The sequence below is a fragment of the Typopeltis vanoorti genome, chromosome 18 (assembly GCF_054136105.1).
Source record: "Typopeltis vanoorti isolate ZY-2024b chromosome 18, IOZ_Tvanoo_1.0, whole genome shotgun sequence".
NCBI classification, from domain to species: Eukaryota; Metazoa; Arthropoda; class Arachnida; order Uropygi; family Thelyphonidae; genus Typopeltis; species Typopeltis vanoorti.
In genome coordinates, this window is record NC_143566.1 from 92,704,721 (window position 1) to 92,728,570 (window position 23,850).

A 23,850-nucleotide genomic window follows, 5' to 3' on the forward strand; every position below is an offset into this window, starting at 1 on the left:
TGTATGTTGCACGCTAATTACAAACCTTGTCACTCCAAGTAAGCATCATAAACAGCTGCATCTCTTAATGGAGGCATGCCCGACGACGTCCACAGGGGCAGTTATAAGATATTAACTGCCCTCTCTTTGGCGAGGCCACAGTCGCAAGATGCCAATCATGTGACTGGATAGCGTTCGGTTATGAGATATTACCGAAGAGCGGGGAGAAGTTAACGATAATGAGTGACCAGGTAGTTGGCGTGCACCTGGGAAAGCGGCTTGCAGTTCATTGTGCCGATGACCAGCCAGCCATGTACGGCATGTGTTGACCGGCTTCATTACTGCAGGGATGCGGTAATGGGCGCGTCATATGGCTTTATGGCGCGTGCATGGCTGCAACTCGTAATGGGAATTAAGTTGGCCGCTTATGTCGTTGACTACCGACACTATGGAGAGCCGTCATTTGCCGCTAGCACAGTGTCGGCAGAGGATACGGGTATTAAATCGTAATTTCGGAATTGACTTACAGCGCATTACTTTAGGCCGCAAGTAGCACCTCGCTGTGTTCGGCAAATATTGAAATGGAAGTTCGGGCAGCGAGTGCCAGATTAGGCGGGAGGTTGTAAATTTTCTCGCCACACTGGGCCGACCGAGATTCTTGTCTTGCGGCACGGGCTGCAGACACAAGGTAATCTTACCGCCTCAGTAGCCCCGCTATTTCTAGAATGCAGACTAATGCTCCTTTTGGCCGCTGCCCGTGTGCGATAAACGTCCAAGCTCCTTTCTCTTTTATTGTCTCGCGAGAGTGGCCAGAGGAATTCGGCCTCATACGCACTGGCAATCATCTCTCGCGCCGCTGAACTCAGACACAACTCGCCACCTGTAAGTCGAGAGGAGTGATACGACTGATTGACACCGGGGCCGTAGAGCGATCATCAAGAAAAAATTTATCGGCATCAACAATACTCACGAGTACGGCAAGATTACCATCGGGTTACGAGAATGAAAATGGAAAGGGGAAAAAAAAAAGAAAATTGTTAATTTTTCACACATTTTACTGTCAAAACTCATCGAAGAAAATGAGGAACGAGCACACTATGACATCCTCAGACAAATTCATTTCTTGCATATTGACAGCACTGCATGTTAATAGGAGGTGGAGCACATCATGGCAGTCGAACCTTCCGTTTTATTTATTGTTTTTCATCGTTGTCAAGCCAGCACCAACACAACGTCTTCAACACTCCAAACCGAATATTCAGAACGAAATACGGGTGCATGAAACACGAGAGATATAATTATGGACTTCTAGAATTTTTAGTTCGCCAATGCACTATTATGAAATAATAGTGCAATATATGTTCTTATTAACAGCGAGTAGAATAAAAGCAGCTTACGAAATTCTTGGGATTACTTTTTTCCTCCCTGCATAAATATTTCAAAAGGTAATAAGCGCAATATTATTATTATTATTATGTGACACTTCCAGGGAGTCCAAAGACTCATCGAGGGAGAGTGTGCCACGAGTTTGCTGCATTAAAATCAGGTTCTCGCGAATGCAAAGGCAATTTTGAATATACGGTGCTTACATTATCTCTTTATACGAATTTAAATCATTTCTTAGAGAACATCTTTATTAAGATTATAAATGTTGTTTGTTTCAATCTAATCTATCGGATAGATATGTCCTTACATGGATGTCAGTGTCAAATAATCAAAAACTTATTACGTGACACGTGATTATCCACAAGCACAGCTAAATTTAAAGAAACGTTGCAATCAGTATTTTGTTTCAAATATTTTTGCTGTGCTCAATAAGTTAGTAAGCCCTCACAAATTGTTTCTATCTGAACCACAAATCAGGCCTCTCAGCTATTCGCCAAGTACTGTGGTTTCATAAAAATAAAAAATTACAATTATTTTTTACTATTAATTAAAAAATATAAACATAAATGGATGGAACACGCTCAATGAATGAAAATGGAAAGACTTCTAAGGCCGGAACAGGCCATGCTAGGCCTAAATCCTTGATAAGCATGATGACTATTATTTTTATGAAAATGTAAAGAAATCTTTCCCGGCTTTGCAATTTGGCCATCCTCAATGGATGCAAGTCTTCTCCTTTTCATTCACAATATCTCATTCCACGACTATGAAATACCAATCTCTGTTACATCAGATATCTCTCAAAGCATGACATCAGTTTTGCCGGGTTACAGTTGAAAATAAAAAGCAAAAGGAGTATGTTACAAAAGCTGGTAAAAGTCAAGCCACTTACTTGTATCCTTTCTTAGTGAGAACCCTCCTCATGACAGGTGAGATTTCCGTTACATAAACGTCTTGAAAGTAAGGAGCCATAATCTCCGTAACTTTCCCATCTCCAGCTCCTAGATCCAGCAAGGACTCAGACTTCCAGTCAGGACCAACATCCAACAATTCGTGGAACTGCCTCCTCGAGTATACAAACATGGATCCGCGTCCTAAGAGTCTGCATGTGAAATAAATACATTTCAGAAATTATCCTGATGATTAAATTACAGCAATATTTACATAAAAAAAAAAGAACAGCAATTTTGTATGAACTGCCGCAAAATTTTTTAGAACACACTTCCCCCACTTTAAATCACAAGCTAAATAAATATAATAAATATAAAAAAAATGAAGTTTCTTGAAAAGCTGGGGATGTACTCATTGGGAAAAACAGGTATGGATGAAGCGTTCCAAAGAACAGATGTGGATGGAATAAAGGAAGATGAAACAATTTTCGATATGTTCGGAGATGGCTGTGTACGGATGTTGACCAGCGACTGCTCTAGTTCTTAGCGATTAGAGGAATGGTAGTAGCCATCTTCTGGTGTAAAATCAAAAATTCTTAGGTAGGTTTTGGATGAACTACCCCAGATGTAAGAACAGATTTATAAAATGTTAGGAGTTGAGCAGGAGAGAGAGAGCCAATTATTTTAAAGAGTGAGGAGGCCACTGATGTAACATGTTGATGCCGGGATGTGCTGGATGCGAGTAAAAGACCAAGAAGGGCTAATGGCTGATGCATATAATGGACTTTCGTCACTTTAAAAAAAAACAAAAAAACATGGCCATGTTTTAATTTAAAAAAAAAAACGAACAAACATGATCATGTTTAAAATCCCCGGTCTGTTTGGACCGGGTATCCACTCTCCAACAAACAGGTTATGCATTCGAGTATACCACCATGTACACGAATGTTTTAAATGTCCTTTAGGTGAGAGATGAATTTTATTGCTTGTGAGACCACCACCTCCATACTTACTGGAGGCTCGAAGGGACTTTGAAAAAAAAAAAAAAAAAGGTTTATGTTTATCTCTAAGCGTAGGGTTTCTGGAATATTTAATCCATAGTCCACCCACGATATTAATACTATGTGGTAAGGATTAACAGCCTTTAATGAGCGGGATTCACACATTTTTCAATGAACTAAAATTGAACTTCAGTCAATATTCTTCATCTTTTTGACATATTGCACTTCCGTTTAATCACAGAATCTGGACAAACAGACCAAAGAAAATGCTGTCGGTTTTATGCGTGTGATTTTAATTGGAGTTTTCATGTACAGATATGTTTAATAACAGAAGGTCCTTTATTGTATTTATTTTGTTTTCCGGAAGACACACCAAATAAATACTTAACAAAAATATTGTAATTTTATACATAAAGGTGTAAATTAATAAAAAAAACCGATATATTAATTTTTGTTTATGATTCTCCAAAAGGGTGTGCTGGTACATCGTCATTACAAAATGGCTTCTGTTGCTCAATGGAAATAAGTTTAGGGATCAATAATAGCCAAAACAGATTTCGAATAAGAAATATGAAACGATTCTCTGAGTATTTTTGGAAGAGGAAATCAAAGGATTTCTTTGTTTTGGATTTACAGTCTCGCCAGGAAACAACGGAGAGATGTTCCAAAGTGCTACTGTGAAATGGATTGTACAGATTACATGGATTGTACACTTCTTCAATTAACATTCTTCGCAAAATTCAATAACTTGGATAAATTCGGAAAGAATTCCCAGAAAAAGAACGCATGAAGATGGAGGGAAGAAAATCTCAACAGTAGCTAAATGATCACAAAGGAGAAGATCTGGAGGGAAAACAAAGCATTGGAATCGCGTGAAAACACACTGGGAGAAGATGGAGAACACTGATTCGTTGGACCTATTTGTTGTAAAACAGGGCCCTGACGATGATGACACTTAAGTTATGGCTGTATATTAATACGTCATCTTCGAGGCCATAGTTTCTGATCAACTGTCATATTCATCTAAACAGAATCAACTATGCTGAAGAATTCTGTCTTCAAGAGCCAATCTCCTAAGAGGTGTCTGCAATTCTGTATTTGAAATGATCATCGCTGCTTTTCTTAATCAGTGTTTATTTCTACGCGACTCCTTTTTTTTTTTTAATATATATTTAAATACTACCTAACGGTAGAACACGGAACAGAAAATTGTCACTCTTGTTTTCTTATGTATAATGAGACACCAAGCTCGGTTCAACAAATATGAGATGTAGTGAGTAAAAATTAATTCACGAACATTGAATTTTATTTGAATGACAGACGTTACTTAAACTAACCAGTAATAATGGGTGATATTTAATAAAGCACACCTATTTATCGATTTTGGATTTTAATACCACTTCTATTATACACTCATTAATATGTAAAAAATATCAAATACTTGAGGGGTTGACGAGACATTTTACTATATATATATATATATATATCATCATCCTCATGCTTTTCAGCGATCTAGGGCTAGAGTGGCCTGTTCCGGCCTTAGAAGTCATCGTTGAATCTCTTTCGAGGACGTCCTGATTTCTTTTTCCTAATAGTTTGTCATTTGCAAGTTTTTATTTTATTTTTTAGGGTTGTATCACGAGAGTTAAGTCCTCAAAACGAATGCTTTATCATATCAGTCGCATGAGTGGAGAGGTGTTTGAATTTCCGGAGAGAAAACCCTCATACGATACCCACTCACTCATCCTCTGTTAAAAAGATGTTATAAATTGTATTTAGAATTTTCTGAATGATACCGAACACTTCTTTATATACTCACTCACACTTTATTATTTTTCTTTTCTGAGAACGACTCGCTTACTCGAAACTGTCAACATACCATAAAGATAATAGTTCACTCGTCACTGTACGTATTTCTTTATTTGCTTTTTGTGTGTGTGGGGGGGTCTTTTGGGTCTATTTTTCGGTAGACCAAAAACTGGTATTTCAATCACTTATCGTTTGTCACAGATCACTTTATCATTTTCCTGTAAAGATTTTTGAAAACATTTCTCGTTTTATTCATATAACTGATTCGAAATTTTCACTAACAACTATTTGAATATTTGAATGATATTCAAATATCATTTAAATATATTGTGATTTATTTTACTTTTCGTCATTTAAACACTGCACGGTTTATATGGTCGATATTGCTATCCAATTTTAAAAAGAAGTAATAAGGCTGATATATTCATACATCAGTGATTTTACCAGTCCAATGTAAAATGCTTATAACTTATGTATTAATTATTTGAAAGTAGCTTTAAGGAAGATTACTTAGGGGGTGCTTCATAATATATTAAGTATGCTATCTAGTTGTGTAGTTCTTACCTTATAGGAGACATGATCGCTGCCCAAGCGTCCATATGTTCGTATATTGGTCCATTTTGAGGCGAATATATGGACGCTTGGACATCGATCGTCTCTCCTATAAGGTCCAGCTAGGGCAACTCGTAAATGCCGACGAGTGTATTCCCATAAGCTCTCTGGTCAAATTTTGTACGAAACTTTTAGAGTTTCTGTATTCGGCTTTGAAATAATGCTGGATTTAATATCCACTTGATTTATATAATTTTGCATCGCCGAAATGAAGCCTTTTGGCTGTTGATTTTAATTAAAATTTTATGTTTGCACCTAATTCCAAAATCTTTCATTGCTTCGGATGCCACAACTGCAAACGCTAAAGTTGTAACAGATGCAGAAATGACATGTAAATGTTTTTGAAAACATTTCTCGTTTTATTCATATAATTGATTCGAAATTTTCACTAACAGCTATTTTTCAAATTTGTAATTTGTATTATAATTCAAAAAAGGCATACAGATAAGTTTCTGTGTTGTTTAACACAATTCACAACATTATTTTGATATGATTTCTTCGACGATCTCTTCTCCCAGTCCTTGGATGTGCAGTTTCTCATTCACGATCTTGTCACGTGTTTAGGAATTTTTAAAAATATACATTTTGTTTCAACTATTTAATATGTTGATTTATGAGTTATATGTAAAATACAAGTCAGATTTCGGAGAGACATAATGCATGACGTTTTATTCGTCTGAAACTTTCAAAAAAAAATGTTTTGTATAACTTTGGTTCACAAAAAATATTAGAATTAATGTAGTTATGAATAACGGGTTTTTTTCTTTTTTTCTTTCCACTGTTGATTTTCTGTTTAGTGTTGTCTGGGGAGACAGAAAACTGTCCTTACTCTGATGAATTCCTAAATCAGTGTTAGTAGCTTTTCAGAAGCACTGGGACATCGATAGCACACCGAAGCTGATGTGCCGCACACCTACCAGAAGTCGCGTGGATGACGCAGCAGACTCGAGAACGTGCCCAGCGCTATGGCGTATCCTTGGACAAGCATGGAACGCGTAGCGCACGTGCGAAAACAGCATGCTATTTTACTAGGCTTCTATATGATTTATTGCACCAGGAGGAGATGTCGCCTCATGCATCACAAGCGCTCGCCAGGCCCACGGGGGTAATTCAATTACTGCCGTTAGGGGGCTGGCGCTACACGGAAATGAGTGTGTTGCCTTTAGTCAGGGAGGTGGCGAGTGGCTCAGTTAACCCTTTCAGCTCAATTTTCCGCTCTGTGACGTTGAGTATTTGACGGGGAGGACCGTGAAAGTCGCGCGACGAAAGTCGGAATGTACCTGCCGATGCACTGATCACAGGAAATACGAAGAGATGCTTAGTGGCTCGTCTATGTTTTTTTTTTTTTTTTTCCCCTTCAATAAAAACAGAAACGCATACGTGAATTTTTCAGCTGCATAAAAAGCGTCTACTGCTGTCCCAATTACGTAACATATGCCTAACCTAAGCATGGGAACTAGAAAGGGAGGGGGGGGCACAAATATGGTAACACTCCTAGCAGAAACAAGCCAATGTGTATGGATTTATTTCAGCAGTATTCATACTTCTTCAGATTCTAGTATTTTTCACAGAAGAGAGAATTCTAACTGGCTGGTTGGTCGGCTTACTACACCTTGCTCTTAATCCTCCCCCAATCAAAATCTTGTAACAAAATTTTTGATTTATTGCTTTTGTTACAACTGCCCCCGATGTTAAATTTTAAACTAGAATTTGAACTGATTGACTTGACCTAGTGCCCATCTTGAAATTTTGTCTAAGTGTTGGAATAATTTGATATAATTTGAAAAACTGGATATCTCTAGTAATTTGCAGAGTCCTAACAACACACCTCAACATCAAGGGATGGGTGTCCTGGAATCTTATAAATGATTGAATTGCTATCCGTTTTTTTTTTTTTTTTGAGGTTATTTTATTTATTTTTATTTTTTAGGCGGTAATACATAAAGGCTTCATCGGGTGCTGAGATTCCCCCCCCCCATAGACGTTATAGAAAGTTCAAAATGGTCGGAGTAGAGGAAATATGCGTGTTTGAAATCTGGGCATGGGAGTCTAGTCGGAGTGTTGTTCTTTGCCATAAGGCAATGGGGAGATGCTTTGATATGAGCAATAAAGAGAAAGGAGAGGTATTTATTTTTCTAATAGAAGTCGTGGTTTGTTCAGTGGATGCGGAGAACAAAAGAAAAACACCTCTCTGGAAGCCAAGATGAACTGGCACGGAATGATAAACTACGCGCATGATGACCGTGGGGGTAACATCGGGCCTATCTTGGCGGTGAACATCACACGAACATTAAAAAAAAAAAAAAAAAAAAAAAACGGCAAAAACTGGTGGCATGTTATTACAATGTCCTATTAGCAGCGACATGGCCACCCAGGGTTGCAATGAAGCAAAGCGGGCATTGATTACCTTCACGGTACTGCCATTTACTTTACAATTCTGTCAGCTAGCGTTCCGTTATTGGTCATCCCTCTCTTGAAAATCCAGGGGGTGCGCGCACTCGAGCTACATCTGAGCACAAATGAAATTTAAGAGAGAGAGAGAGTGTGTAGGGGTAGAAAGCAGGGGGGGGAAACAGAATTCCCTAAGAGGCAGTTGCCATGGTAACCAGTGCAGAATTCATTTCCGTCGGTCCTGACGTAGGAGAGGCCGGTAAATATGGATAAGAGCGAGCGGACGGGAGACGAGCTCTAGCAATGGGTAGGACAGGTGAGTGAAGACCCCCAAGCAGATTCTGAGATTGAAACCAATTATTTAGAAGCTTTTCGCTACGTCGTGGGATGAAGGCATCGTGACTCGGCAGCGAAGCATGCCGGGAGAAGAATGCGTGCCTTGTTTACATGAAAATTTACAATTAAGTAGTTGTCGGCATTATTATTAAGGAAGGAAGGAAGGCACCTCTGCCGGGAAAACAGAAGTTGGACTCATTTATATTGCAGGAAAGGCAAGATGTGTTTACTGGATTGTTCCAATTCACATTTCCGGAGATGATGTGATGCCAGGCAGGAACGGTCACGCATTTTTGTAGTTGTTCGCCGAGGAAGTGTTTTGGTTGTAATCGGGAAAGGTGGTTCAGACACGAATGCAATGACCAAGAACTGCTTCTTCAGTGGAAGCATTTAAGGAACTATAAGGAGATCTCAAAGCGCAGATGGAAGGACAATGCATTACCGAAGCCACCCATGATAAGAATAATTTATAACTAGTACAAGATCAACGCACACATAAATAAAAGAACGAAAGGCAGACGCTGCATAAACAAGCTATTTTTAATAAGAAATCATTCACAGTTTTTTTTTTTTTTTGGGGGGGGGGGATTACTGGAGTTGCATTTTGCAACTCCAGTAACAATTTGGAACAATTTATTTAAAGCAAGACGTCGAGTCTCAATAAAAAAATTTTCGGGGTGACAAGCGTCATTTACATTTATCTCGAACTTCCCGTTAAACGCCTGTTAGACTCAGCTGCATGTTACAACTAAGTTACTTGGATTCATAGAACCTAATTAACACTACGATAGAGCGGAATCCTAGCCAGTCTGTATGACTGTTAATTGCGTGGGGTTCTTAAGACTGGTTTACCTCCACCTTCGTAAGAGACTGGCTAACTAACTCCCCTTCGGTCGAAATACTCTTCGTATCTTATTGGCCTTTCCATCCAAAAATATCAACCTTCCTACCGACTTAGCTACGGAGATGCTATATTTACATTTAATTCTTAACAGTGCCGGTTTGTTTCTGCTTCGGGCGACCGAAAATTCTCGGACCATGAAAGTACGGATATTATTTTCCATGGATTGACCGTTGTGTGGCAGCTTCCAATAAAGAAAGGATGTCAATATGCTGATGATTGTGTGCTGACGGACACACAAATGTGTGATTATCTTAAGGAGAAAAAATTTGCACGGTTGGCTGCACTATCGCTAGGGAAAAAAACTTCAGAGAACAAAACTTCCATTATCATAAAAACACTTCAAGAAATATCCCCGAGGAAAAAAACAACCACAAGAAAACACGTTAAACTACCTCACGCAACTACCTGATATTTTTCAAGGGATCATTAAGTGTGATAACTCTAATGCACGAAGAGATTAAATGAAATGGTAAATCCCTATCTGGTAAAGGAATCCCGATGGGCAGCTTCTATAATTGGCCAGGGGATTCACGGATCTATAAATTAACGAAAAAGGATGGACCATCATATCTCCTACTAAAGTTCCATGTGCTGAAGAAAAAACTCAATTTTAATGGACTCCTGAAAGGGCCAAACTGCTTTTAGAAGATTTGGACTGCATCAAACTTCTGATAAAATACCTCGCCATGGGTGATGCTAATTATATATGGAAGGGGTTCCGCGAACATGAAGTCTGATCAAAGACAGAATTTGTACGATCACTGGCCACGACAATGACCCTTCACATTCAAGTCGAGTTTTGAGGTTTTGGGCCACTTACAGTATTCCATCAGTGCAACATCCTCCACATTCGCTGAATATAACTTCACGGTTTTTTTTTCTTTCTAACTTGCTTCATTATATATATACGTGGCTAACAAATACGCTTGTTGACAGTAAATTCTGGCAGCTAGCCAGTAGCTGAGTATTAGACAAAATATAATTTAATTTTCATTTAATAAAAAATAAATTTTTAACCAAAAAATGTTTAACTTTAAAAAAAAAAACACAAATGCAGCACAACTGATCCGTTTAATGAATAAAGTGTTGATTTATTTATCGATGGGGGGGGGGGTTGCGCGAGCCTAATTTGTCGCGTCCTTGAATATATATATATATATATATATATATATCGTTGAATTTGTTTTCCAACTTTGGTTCCTTAAACCGTTAGTTATGCAAAGCCAAAACATTCGTGTCTGTGCTTTCGTTCACGCAGAGATAGCAACGAATGTAAGGTTGAATTGACGTAAAAGTGTGTCAACCGGCATCAACGCTGGGAGGTCAATGTTGAATCTAATTCCCAACTAGAGCAGCAAGTTCTACCAATTAGAAAGCGATACACTTCGTCAATCCATTAACTGGTACGTGTTAAATGTAGTTTGTCGATTAGTATTCAACAATTGCAGAAGCTTGCGAAGCAAACTTGCCCGTTTCTGGACATTATGGGGATCGGACTATTTCCGTTTGCTCTACCAGCGATATCTTAAAAACAATCTTCTACACCGGTTTTCGGTCTTCTGGTATTTTTCCTTACATCACATTCTGACGTTGCATGGTTGGTAGTAACGCACTTTTGCTGACCTCAGCATCACCCGGTTGCCGCACGACACCCTGCAAAGATTTAACACCTGATATGGGAAATGGTTTTCAATTCTCTATCACCTCGTAGTGCAGGCGTCTCCGTGTGTTTGGAAATCGATGCTTGCAATCGTCTGTTCAGTGAGATTTCTGAAAAAAATTTTCGTTTAAGACGATCAAAGGACCCATTTCTGAAACGCAGTGGGGAGTGCGAAGAATGCCTATTTTGAAAGGAGCTAAACTTTTTCTATAAATTATGTTTTGGGGATTTCTAAGATGCGATTTTTAAACATTAATTTTTTTATCACATCTGGCTATTATTACTATAATAAATTATAAATACTATTCTTTTATATTCAATTTTTTTTTGGGGGGGAGAGGGGATCGGTGTCGTCGATTGTTAATTATAATCGTTGACAACACACGCCTTTGAAAGTCAGATAAGACAGTTGGTGTGCATGCTTTCTTCTTCATTATCAGGTGGTTCTGCTGTAGTCGAAATTTGATATTTACATAAACAAAAGAGAGAAATTTTACCAATAATCAAAGTCTCGAATATTCACTCAAATTATGATGATTAAATTGTCGGCTCTTGTTCTCTTAAAGACCTAAATGAAAAGTAATCACAAAAATACGCAAATATCTATCATAAAAATTATATGGAAGGAATAACTATAAGAAATTTTCTCTTTACGACGAAGAGGATATAGTGCTTATAAAGATCGGTAGATGGCAGCACCGCCAACGTAAGGAGATTGAGCGTGATGTTCGTATTTCATCGGAATACATTGCGATGACGCTGTATATCAATTTGCACATGCCACATATCACACATAAAAAGAGACAAGCCTTTTGGAAAACACACTTGGTGGACAGAGAGTCCAACAACTTATACACCCACCTCATGGCTTCTGCTGCTTCAGAGTATTTAACACACGAACACACACGCTTTCAACATAATGAGTTTCCGAAATGGAGGTGTCATATACTCCCCCCCCACCTTAAGAATTAGGGGATACGTAAAACTTGTGAAAATTACCTATATGCGAGTAACTTAGATAAGTCTTCACTAATCCTACTTCCAAAAGAATTACCCTACGTATGAAGGCTACATCAATATACTCAACCCAAACAAGGTGTTCTCTGGCTGGATTTGCGGCTCACCAGAGAAAGTTAAACCTAACTGCTAAAGAAACCAAAGATTGAAAGACTGTATCGCAACTGATCAGCAACAATAAGGAAAGTGAGACGGAAAGAGGAAAACTGAGAACTGGTACCTGGAATTTAAGATTACAGATTGAGAATTTGTAGACCGCAGACACTAGCAAACAGGAGAAAAAAGGATGATATGATTAAGACTTACAATCTTCTGAAAGGTCATAACGAGTTTCAGTTGATGGAATTTTTCATTTTATGGAGGGTGGAGAAAGGACGAGAGGGTAACTTTAGAAGTTGGGAATGAATGCAGTGAAGAAGGGGATGACAGCAAGATTTTTCACTCATAGAGTGGTGCGTGATTGCAATAGATTGCCGTTGGAGGTGATGAGTGCAAGCAGTGTGAATGAATTTAAGAACAGGTAGGGGTAATATGTAGCCTCCCTCGATGAGTCCCTGACTCTCTGGAGGTCTCTCTTAATAATAATAATAATAATAATAATAATAATAATAATAATAATAATAATAATAATAATAATATACAACGTAAAGTAACATCAAAGGCCTGTGTAGCTCAGTGAAAGTGGAGCTTGCATCCTCTGTGCTAGGCCGCCCGAAGATGGACTTATAGTTCAAGTCTAGTTGCCGATTGGAGGAGAGGAACTTTTTCTAAGCCTTTCTTCGACCGGTTCCTGAGTAAGTCGATCTCTGGCACGGGCAAGCGAGTTTTTTCTCCCGAAAATTCGAGTTTTTCGTCCCAGATACTTAAGAAAATTGACCGTAGAACCCACATTATTTCAGACAAAAACATCCTGTTAGGGTTAGGTACCAAGTGATGGCAGCAATTGTTTTCCGGTCTCTTCATCGGTGGCCGCCTATAATTATTGATAGTCATGGGACCAGCTATCTCTGATTGGCTACCGGTGGAGATTGAACTGCCTACTCGGTCTCCAAAAAAAAAAAAAAAAAGCTAGATATAGTTAAAAGGCCTCGCCTACTCCCCTGTAAAGGACTAAAAGGTGTTAGCTTATAATTATTAAACTGTTATTACAGTAACATCGGACAAGACATTTAAATGTTCATATTACAACTCATAGAGAAATCATACCAAAAATATTGATGTAAGAGTTCTAACATCAGAGTTGATTATAAGTTAGTATTTCTCGGTTATTATAAGTGATTATAAGTTAGTGTTTTATTTGATTCTGAAAGAATCAAATAAAACACTATATACTGAGAAAAACTCAATATAGATTACAACTAATAATACTTCATGAAAGTATAAGAGGCCGGTACTAGAAAACGTCAGATAAAGTGGAAACTACTAAAGATGTTATACAAACAAGCATTAAGAGTAGCAAAATAATCATTAAGATTTAAAAAAAAAAAAAAATTGAAAGACGGATACCATGGTATAAAGAAGGAAACCGCATTTCAGAGATATCTTCAAGATAAATCAAATACAGCAATATATGAAGAAAGTTTAAGGAATCAAGTAAATAGTGAGATAGAGAAAAATGAATGCGGAATCAAGAATTAGAACATGCTTTTTATGGCACTGAAAGAAACTTGAGAATAAGAAAAACTCACAGAACTAAATGAAGGCATAAAAAAGAATGGAAATATTATTTACAAAATCGATATTCAAGCTAAAATGACGAACGATAATGGATATTTATAGAGGATGAAGTATCAAAATGAAGGAAAAAATCAAATATTTGGCGGAAGACCCTAACAGTACTGGTTTTCAAAGAGAGGAGAGGGAGATATACAGGGTGGTTCAAAATTCCACGTACAAACTTTGAGGGGAGGTAGAGCACATCAAAATCAACCCTATTCACACAGGAAAGCATGACCGGAAACGCTACCCGAAAGCAGTGCGAATCAATCGCACTGCTCTGAAACCTTTGGTCTCGACTCAGAATAAAGTAATTAAAATCTTAACTAGAAACAGATATAAGGATACTGCAATGTGTAATAAATACACCATACTAAACATGCTACCCCTTAGATATTTATACGTCTATAGGGTACTATTATTCATAAAAAACAACGAATACGTAAATATCAAACAAGATACTTTCCGTAGTAGACATAAGGGCCTAAAATATTTAGTTCCAAAAGCAAATAAAGAAGCAATAATCAAATATTATACTTATTTAGCGCCAAAAGTATTCAACACACTACCTTTAACAGTAAGAAATGAAACTAACCCAAACAAATACAAAACTCTAATCAGAGTATTTATTTCCCCACTGAAATGAGGAAGCTCCGTTCAAAATAATTGTATAAATGATTGGTTTTTAGCATATTTGTATTCAAAAGATCCAGTCTTATGTGTAAAACGTAAAATTTAAATGCTATTTAACTGCTGTTTTAATTTGTTCCTAATTAATTGTTATGCAACTTTCTCTGTATGACGAAATTTTATTTTATCTGCGATTTTATTATGTAATTATATTATAATAACATGTAATATGTATATTATATGAATGTGCATATAATGAAAATGCATTGCATAAATTGTAACTTTATGCATATCGTAACCTGGATGAGCTGTTGCTCTTAGGTTACACATATGATTGTTCAACATATTGTACTATTATAGGAAGCTTATAAATAAAATCGGTAATAAAAAAAAGTGATAGGAGGCGCTGTTCATCAGCGCTCCAGGTGAGCAATAGGGGCTTCCTCATTCAAGCTTTCGACGTCGTACGAAGAACATGCGTCGTTTTACGAACGCTGAGATGACAGACATGCACCTCGTTTACCATATTATGTATCCAACTACTATTGAACTGTTCAGTTACGCCTAATAAAGTTTTTTTACACTGTACTTACTGCCTTGTGTTATTTCTGTATCTTTGTGTCCCTGTTAGTACCTTCCGGTGGCGTTTCCGGTCATGCTTTCCTATGTGATTATGGTTGATTTTGATGTGCTCTACCTCCCCTCAAAGTTTGTACGTGGAATTTTGAACCACCCTGTATAACGGTTCGAGAAAACTATGTAGGAATAAATTTGCTTTGCCAAACATAAAAATTATGCACAAAACTAATTGCAAATATAATAAATAATTTAATGAATTATCTGATGAGCAACAAGGATTTAAAAAAAAATACAGATAAACGATAAGGCAATATTTATATTAAAACATAATATAGATATTAATAGAATACAATAAACCTGTTTACAAGAGTTTTGTTGATTTAACTAAGACATTCGATAAAATAGTTTAAAAAAAACAATAACCACATTAAAAATAAGAAAAAAATGCCTAAAATAGTTCAGAACTAAATAACAATGTATATACGAACAACATTTCTCTAATAAATAGAGAACAAGGACAGACGGAAGAAATTAAAATAGCCAAACGAATTAGAGCATTTGACTCAGTGAGTCCCACCGCATTTAACTTGGTAATAGATGAAATAATACTAAAAGTAAGTGGCGGCTCATGGCTTGAAATTGTAGGGGGGTGCTGCAACTTTCGAATTATATATACACACTGTTAGTACAGTGTATACGTGTTTGGTGGATAAAATATCAAAATTATGGTAAAAAAAAATTAAACATGAAAAAATATTGTTTATTATCGATAAAATTATTTAGTGTGGTATAATTCAAAATTACTTAAAAATAAAATCTATTATCATAATCCCAATAATGTTCTAAAATAGAAACTATTAAAAATGTTATGTCTTTAATTGTAATGTCCAAATATTTAAAGAGACGGAGTAAACACGATAAGCACAACGAACACTCTACTACTGGCGCAAACTGCATATAAACAACAGTGGAACTGCGCGACGGACAGTGCCCAATTACGCTAATAGCTCGCATCTCACTATGACGTACATATGCTTGCGCGCGTAGCAAATATTAGCAATATGACACTGGGTTGCTAGCGTCCTTCGCACTCCTAAGTGTTACAAGAAGGCTTTTTTTTATTTTTTTTTATACAAAATAAGAGAATTGTATAGGATTGTTGATGATAAAATTAAATATTACATGCAAATATATATAAATTAATAAGTATATTTATATATCGAGAAAAATTGGAGGTGCTGCAGTTCCGCAGTGCCTATGCACGAGCCGCCCCTGCTAAAAGTAAACAATAAATGGAATACAGATTAAATAAGAGGTTAATTAGAAATTAAAGGGGAAATAAACGAACAAGTTAGTAAGATAAAATATTTACGAAGAGAATAAATAATTATTTAATTAAACAAAGTGAAGTATAAAAAAACGAGCTGCAAAATAAAAGCTAGTCGAATATCTGGATGATCGTCATCCAGATATTGGACTAACATGTACAGCAGAAAGAAGCGCAGAAAAAGTGCAAAATTTAGACAAATGAATACAACTATTGAGATGAAAGAGTCAAGAAATATTTGAAGGAATTAGGAACACGCACATACCAGAGAAAAACGAACTGGAAAATGGGAAAATCATATAATTAATGTTCATGTGAAGGACTGTGATTTTGTTGGCTACAAAACAACGCATCCAAGGTGAATTTTGAATCTCGGATGTGTTGTTGTTGTTTTCAAAGTATTAAATAACACTGCATCTTTCAAAGTAATTATTACTGTAAGCCGAAAAGTTAGGAGGAGAGAAATGCAATTTAAATAAGTTAATACAGAAATCGTCCTACGTAGGGGATCTGTAGAGCTTTCGCGAAAATCATTTCGTACTTATTCGGACCTCAAACAGGTCCGTTTCTCAATCTAGACATACTCGAAAATGTCTAATGTTCATTCGCGAGAGAGGCTTAGCATAGCGGTTGAATTACTGCAGGATTTTGTTTCGTTTACTTCCTTTAATCAGCAAGATTCTGGAGCTCATTACGTTTAATCAGCTTAGTGTTTAACTCCTTTTTTTTTTTTTTAATCATCGCATTTCCTGCAAGCAGCTCTTGGATTTGTCTTACAATCTCACTATAAGAACGGGGAGCTGACTGCGAATCAAATGAGCAGAGGTTTAAATTCTTTCAGTAGGTGTTTATTTTATTTTTAATGTAATGAACTCTGGAAGACGAACTTAATGTAAGACGAAATGGTTTACTCTTTTTACTAAAGACTTGTAGAGTTCCATATCTAAAAAAGGTGGTATTTTGATGACCACAAACATAACTTTGGTTATCTCTTGAAGGCCAGAAGAACGTAATTTGATTGAGTGGTCGTTCATGCCTGCTGTCCTCTGGTGGTAGATTTTCTATTCCGTAGTCCTCGAGAATGGTACATCTTTAGAACTTGTTCGAGGCATCCACCTAAACAAATATAAACTTTGCTTCCTCCTCCGTTCATTTATTATAGCAAAGTCTGCATTTTTATATACAAAACAAGAGCCTCCGCAGCTCAGTCCGTATAAACGAAACCATTTGATCGGAAATACCTGGATTCGATTCCCCGTTCATGACTTGAGGAACTGGTTAGCCGGTCTCATACGGAAGTCGGTAGTTTTTTCACCGGGAAAGTCGGGTTTTTCGTCCACCAGTACAAGCAAAACAGGCTCCGTGAACACACACGGATTGCGGTCAGAATACTTAAGATCCAGTCACAGGCCTGATTCGTCAGCTATGCCAGTCCCGAGCCCGGATAAAATTAGGAGGGATTGAGATGGTGCCATACCTTCACGTAAAAGGGGCTCAACGGCCGTTGTATCATCATGCGAAATAAATAAATATACAAAACAGAATTCAAATTTGATCGAAGTGTCGGAAACAAACTTTAGGTTGGTCAGTTTTCTCAATTTAATATTTAAGTTGAATTTAAACATATTTTGATTTATGTCCCAGGACAGAAAAAAAATTTTTTTTCTCTACATAAAAAGGCTTGAACGATTGGTATGTTGACTTTATAAAATTATATTTTATTATATTTTATTTTAGTATGTTTTCCTTACTGTTTTCCTTAGCGGAATAATACATTAACATGTATTATTCCGCTATTAAATATTGTGGACATGAGAAAAGTTCTACCCAGTAGGTGTTAACAGTTACAACATTTTTGCATCATAGACGCGTTTAAGTATAGATATACAGCGAGTAACCATAAGGCCCCAATATATTTATACAACGAAAGAGATAAATATATATAATGTACATAGTTTTCATATTGTGGTATGCGAGAAGAATTTCATGAGTACATCGCTATAGTAAACAAAAACAGCATATCAGCAGAAATCAGTACTAAAACATTACTTTCACCAAATGCAATACCAGCAATTTTCGGGACTGTAATACCCCACTTAACGTTGCCCTATATATTTCAAACCACTTCGTGTAAGACACGAAGGACCTTTATGAGATTTTTCAAGGGAATGCGAGTTAGCCAGACTTATAGCGTGACAGTTGTTTCCTCCCCCCTCCTCAAAACATGAAAATGGGAACAACACGTGCAATTAACAGACACTACACCTCCCAGCCATAGTTGCTTCTGTCATAATTACAAAACAACTCCACCCTAAACACATCTTCACGAATAGTGGATTTAAATCCACAGCCTGTTAATCGTACTGCACACACCTGCCACTGAATTATAAACTTTTATTTTACGTATAGGCATGCGACTGCCAATACCGATCCTCTTCAATTCCCTGCGCATAGTTCGGTGAGATATGGTTGGGAACAGCCTCCATTAAATGATTCGGTCAATTGCAGGAAGTTCTGTCTGACAGACTGTCTTACGACTACATCTACGCCTCTTAGACACGCAATCTGCATTATTTTTCCACTGATTAAACATCCGGGATATCTCACATTTTGAGAAACCAGTCCGCTCTGCTGTTTTCAAAATCGTGGCTCCAAACAGATCCACAAGTCTTTTGTTCTTCCCATTGTGATCGCCACCATTGACGATTACTGACCAGCAGCATTTTTAAATAATTGCCTAAAATATGTGGGTGATGACGAATTATTTTGCATATACACGGCGTAAGTGACGTTACTTACATCTGCATAAAAGTTTCTAATTCAATGACCTGTATTTGTACAACGGCTAACACTTCCCGGTACCTAATGCTTTTATATTACAGTTTTTAAAATGCAGCACATCTGTTCATATAGATTAATAACATTACAGAAACTGCTAATTTAATAATTTAATAGATTAGTAACATTACAGAAAATGCATATTTCACTGATAGACAATGAACCAAAATTAAAAAAATATATATATAAACATTTCCATGTTTCCATGACAAGAATAGATTGTTGTCATGGAAACATGGAAATATGAAAAGTCTATCAGTAAGTCACAAGTATATGCTGTGATTATTGCATGTATCGTTTTGGACTGGAACCAATTGGACGCTAATCCAATTGGTTCCATGAATTTCGCTAGCGTTCCATCTTTACTTGGTCACGAGTTTTAAGGTATGCAAATCACAGAAATACATCCAAATACCAGAACAGCCCCACCACAGCTTTTGATCTGGTTTGTCATATTTTTTTAGTGACTCGCAGAGCTACTGACTTTACAAGTATATCATAAAAAGTACACTGCACGTAACGCACTGAGGTATCACCTATTTCTTTGACAACTAAGATAATTTACTGACAACATTGTACTTCTGACAGGAAAAACCTGTGCCGACTACTTCTGTCTGAAAGATGCAAGCAGAATCTATTGTTGTCATGGAAACACGGAGGCATAAACTCACACTCTTGAGTCAAACAAAACTATTTTATTATATAGAAAGACTATAAAAAAATAATAAAATAAAATAAAAAATTTAAAATAAAATATATAATTATTACGTATTTATAAATGTTAAACATAACAGCTGAAAGAATTTCGTAGTGCATATGTGTGGAGAATGGCATACTTTGTACTACTAACAATAAAACGTTATTGCTCGGTATAAAGTCGATTTTAGAGAAATAACATATGCTAGATTTCTGTAATGTTCCTCCCATCCTAAACTGGAGTCAAACCCAGGTATTTCCAACCAAAAGGTTTTAAATGGGGAAAGAATCAAAACAAGAGAGGTGATATTATGATTCGCAGCTAGCCGACCTCGATTACTGCAGTTAGTACCTCAATTATCTGGAGGAGAGAAGCTAAATTCGTTTAGAAATGATCAATTACGATCTCCCCAATTTGATGTCTGCTCATTTCTGACTTTTTAACCTCTTCCGTTTCTTATCGTGTTTCTTTCATCCGTTTGCGACTCCACAGTTGGTTCGAGGGGATGATCTTTGGCTAATTAAAGCGCTTTATTGTCGCGTACACATATCTGCATAATAGCACGACAGACACTTGTGTGCATTAACCAAAACTCGACAGGGAGAAAGGGGAGGGGGGTGCTTCATTACAACTTTTAGCTCAAGACATTCCATCGTCTTCTATTCTTCCTTCACCTTAGCTTTCCCCCTGCCTCCTCTCGCCGCTCTGCTGGTAGCAGCTGTTGCCCGCCACCGTAGCACGCTGCATGTGCCATTCCCATTACGCTGGTCATCATTAAGACGAGCTGTGCCCAGGCCCGTCTACAATAATTACGAACGTTTCACCAACTACGTTGTTCTTTACGGCCGCCCCTAATGGCCGTCATGCTATTTGCATCCAAGTGAGGGATGTGGAGCGTGGGGGGGGGATAAAGGGGGGGATGACTTGATGGGTGTCTGGGCCGCTAAACTGCAGGGTCCATTAAGACAGGGGTGGAGGGAACAAATGCTGCTAATACAGTGATTTTTGTAAGCTAGCCGGAGAATGTCCCGAACGGGGCAAACTCACACCAGTGTTGAACTCGTGGGTCACCTTAGAGCTCGCTAAAGCGGCAACGATACTTTGTTTTTATTCCTTTATGACTGCGCTCACTAGCAGCTTTTTTTTTTTTTTTTTTTTTTTTTGTCTCGAACGTATCATTTTTGGCGAAGATTAAGGACCACACCGCTTGGCCTTAAGTGCAATTACCGAAAACTAGGAGGGAAAAAAAAATACATTCAGGTAATTTCAGATAAAAATATCATCCGTTAAAAGTAAAATGACCTCTCATTACGCACACAAATCACTCCTACTGAGCTGCGTCATTTCCTATCTTAAGTTCAGAACGCCCCACATTAATCCCAACATTTGAAAAAAAAAAAAAAATCCCGCAGTTTACATTAAATGAGATGAGGCTTCTAAACAATGACTGTTTACTACTAAAAACCTTTTTTCTTTCGAATAACGTCGCAGACACAAAAGATACGTCCTTTCAATTCTTAGGTAATTATAAATTCATTTCAGAACGATGATAATATCAAAAGATAATAAAAAAAATGACCTCATCCCCAAGTTATTGCGTAGAGGTTATCCAAAAAGGTTAATTACACTTCTATTGATAAAGGAAAAGAAAAAGTTAATAGCTTCAATCGGTGCCTAATAACAGTATGTCAGAGGAGTTCATTTGTTTTCCCTGCAAATAAAACAAACAGTGTTGTGTTCGCATTTATCATGCAAGGATTTAATATCGGAACAGTTTATAAATCATTGTGGGATTAAGGAGGCTCTGTTGTTCTAAAAAAAAAAATAAACTACACCTTTTACGAACTTGCCCCTTTACCATAAACAATACTTTCTTTCTTCGTGATGAGTTACTGAGATGAACTTAGGTCCAGAATAAATCAAGTCTTAACATTTTTGGATTGCTATCCTCAGAGACATCTTGAAATTAATAAAAACAAAGAAGTTAATTTAAGAAGCAACTGCCAGATAACTGGAAGTCTTCAGTTGACTCATTAACACCACCAACAATTTAAATGTCACGTCATGTATTTTTAGAAATAATGCGAACATCTTTCTATAAATGCTTTTCTTAAGATAACTGCAACACGGACAACTATTTATTTGACGTGCTGTCTATCGACAGAGCAATTCTAAGCAAAAGAAATATGGCAGGAGTTTGAATATCGATCAGCGCGTGCAGAGTGACCCGTATACAGCTCGGTATTGAACCTTTATAGGACGGAGAAAAACTCGGAGATGTCTTCAGAAGATGTGCGATTTTTGTTATTTTTTTGTTTTGAAATAAAAACTGTACAAATGATCAGTAATATTTAGTATTAATTACAAAGGACCACAGATCGAAACTTGTATTCGCATAACTGACCATGCATAAGTTTGCTACACGAATTTCAAAAATGCTTTTTTTTATTTCGAATATTATTATGAATAAACATTTAAAAATATTTAAAAAAAATTAAATAACTTATTGGAAATTCTCAATTTTATAAACAAATATTGTTCTTTTAAACGATGTCTGAGCAGTCTTTTTTTTTTTTTTAATATGGTACACCAGTAGTCTTCCTTTTTAATCACCATCAACAACTACCCATAATGCTAATATTCCCGTATTCCAGGTACCTCCTACGCATCTTTCTTATATCCTAATGAAATCTTCCACATTTTTCTTCACTGTCTGCACTAAAATTATCTTGAAAATACTCATGTGAGAATGCAAGAAATGAACTTTCATGTTTCTATCATGATCTATTTCTTCAAATTTCTAAAGCATGTGTTCAACTATGCCTTTTAAATCAAGTTTTTTTTTGTTGTTGTTATTGTTACCTAAAAAATTTTGACATTATATTTTTGTAAACCAATCCTGTGTTTTCTTTTTCGATTTCATTTGGTGTCACAAAGATAACCTCTTTGAACTTGCTGCCTGAAAGAGAGTGATATTTGTAGCAAAGATGCTTAAAACATTCATCAATCCTGTCTAGTGCGTTGACAAATTTCTTCAGTAACCCTAAATTTTATATGAAATAAAAGGTGTAAGAGAATTTCATTTGAATGATCCACTAAACTTTTAAGTCGATTACTATTATTACTTTCAAATGAATATTTCGCTCTTTATTTTATCCTGTGCTTATTGAGAATTCTGCTGTCCTCTTCACCAAGAAAACATATACAGATAATTTTCAAATCTTCGGAGATTCATGTGTGCTCTTTATATTTTATTCTTTATCAAGAAGTTGAATATCTTAATATCTGTCTTTTCAGCGAAGAATGACCGACTGGGATAGTAGAAAACAATTCCTTTTGCAGCAGACCACCTTCCAGTTTCTTTTGGATGAATCACTCCATTGAATCACATAATTTCTTAATGGTACGGATTTCGACCTTCCGCAGGCGGCCCGGGTTTGATTCTCGGGGTGGGAAACTTAACCCCCCCCCTGTCGTCCACAGCACTGCTGTGTCATAGGTCTTGGGACTTATCTTGTGTGACTTTTTCGGTTTTTGCCAAGCTGTCGGGACGAAAAAGTAATAACTTCGTATTAGCTTGGCTCCGTTTTCACAATTATTCAACTAAATTTCAACTCTCTAGGGTTTTTTTTTTTTTTTTTGAGAAATTCTATAATGTTCTGCCGTTCATAATCCCCCAACACAACGCTAATACATGTGATATATAAGAAAACATGTCTGGACTGTTTATGCAAGCTGTTGAGGAGATAATGTCTAACTAAAAAATTTAGCACACAAAATAAAGCCAAGACTATGTGCTCGGATAGCAAACAGTACGAGGCTGGCATGTCCTGGTGATGTACCGACCTTTCAAAGCCACCTTTTTTATCTCTGGTTAACTCTAGAATGTTTTTCTATTGCGAATATATAGGTCACTCAGCTTAGGCACAGTATTTCTCAATATCCAATTAAAACTTCATATGAAGTTAAGATCTTATTAAATAATAAGCCATACGTTTTTTGTAAGTAATAAGGCTTGTGTGGTCAAAGAAATACATAAAATGACCTGGATAACGCCTATGGTAAAAATGGTAAAAGC

General features: G+C 36.8%; 1 protein-coding gene across 2 annotated transcripts in view; it reads right to left on the reverse strand.

Moving 5' to 3' along the window:
• LOC150096937 (protein-L-histidine N-pros-methyltransferase) overlaps positions 1-23,850 on the reverse strand; it is a 335,127-nt gene that overhangs the window by 27,426 nt on the left and 283,851 nt on the right. For both annotated transcript variants that reach the window (XM_090408434.1, XM_090408435.1), the window contains exon 4: positions 2,258-2,467. In XM_090408434.1, coding sequence (XP_090264560.1) covers positions 2,258-2,467 — 210 coding nt within the window. The remainder of the gene's footprint in view (positions 1-2,257; positions 2,468-23,850) is intronic.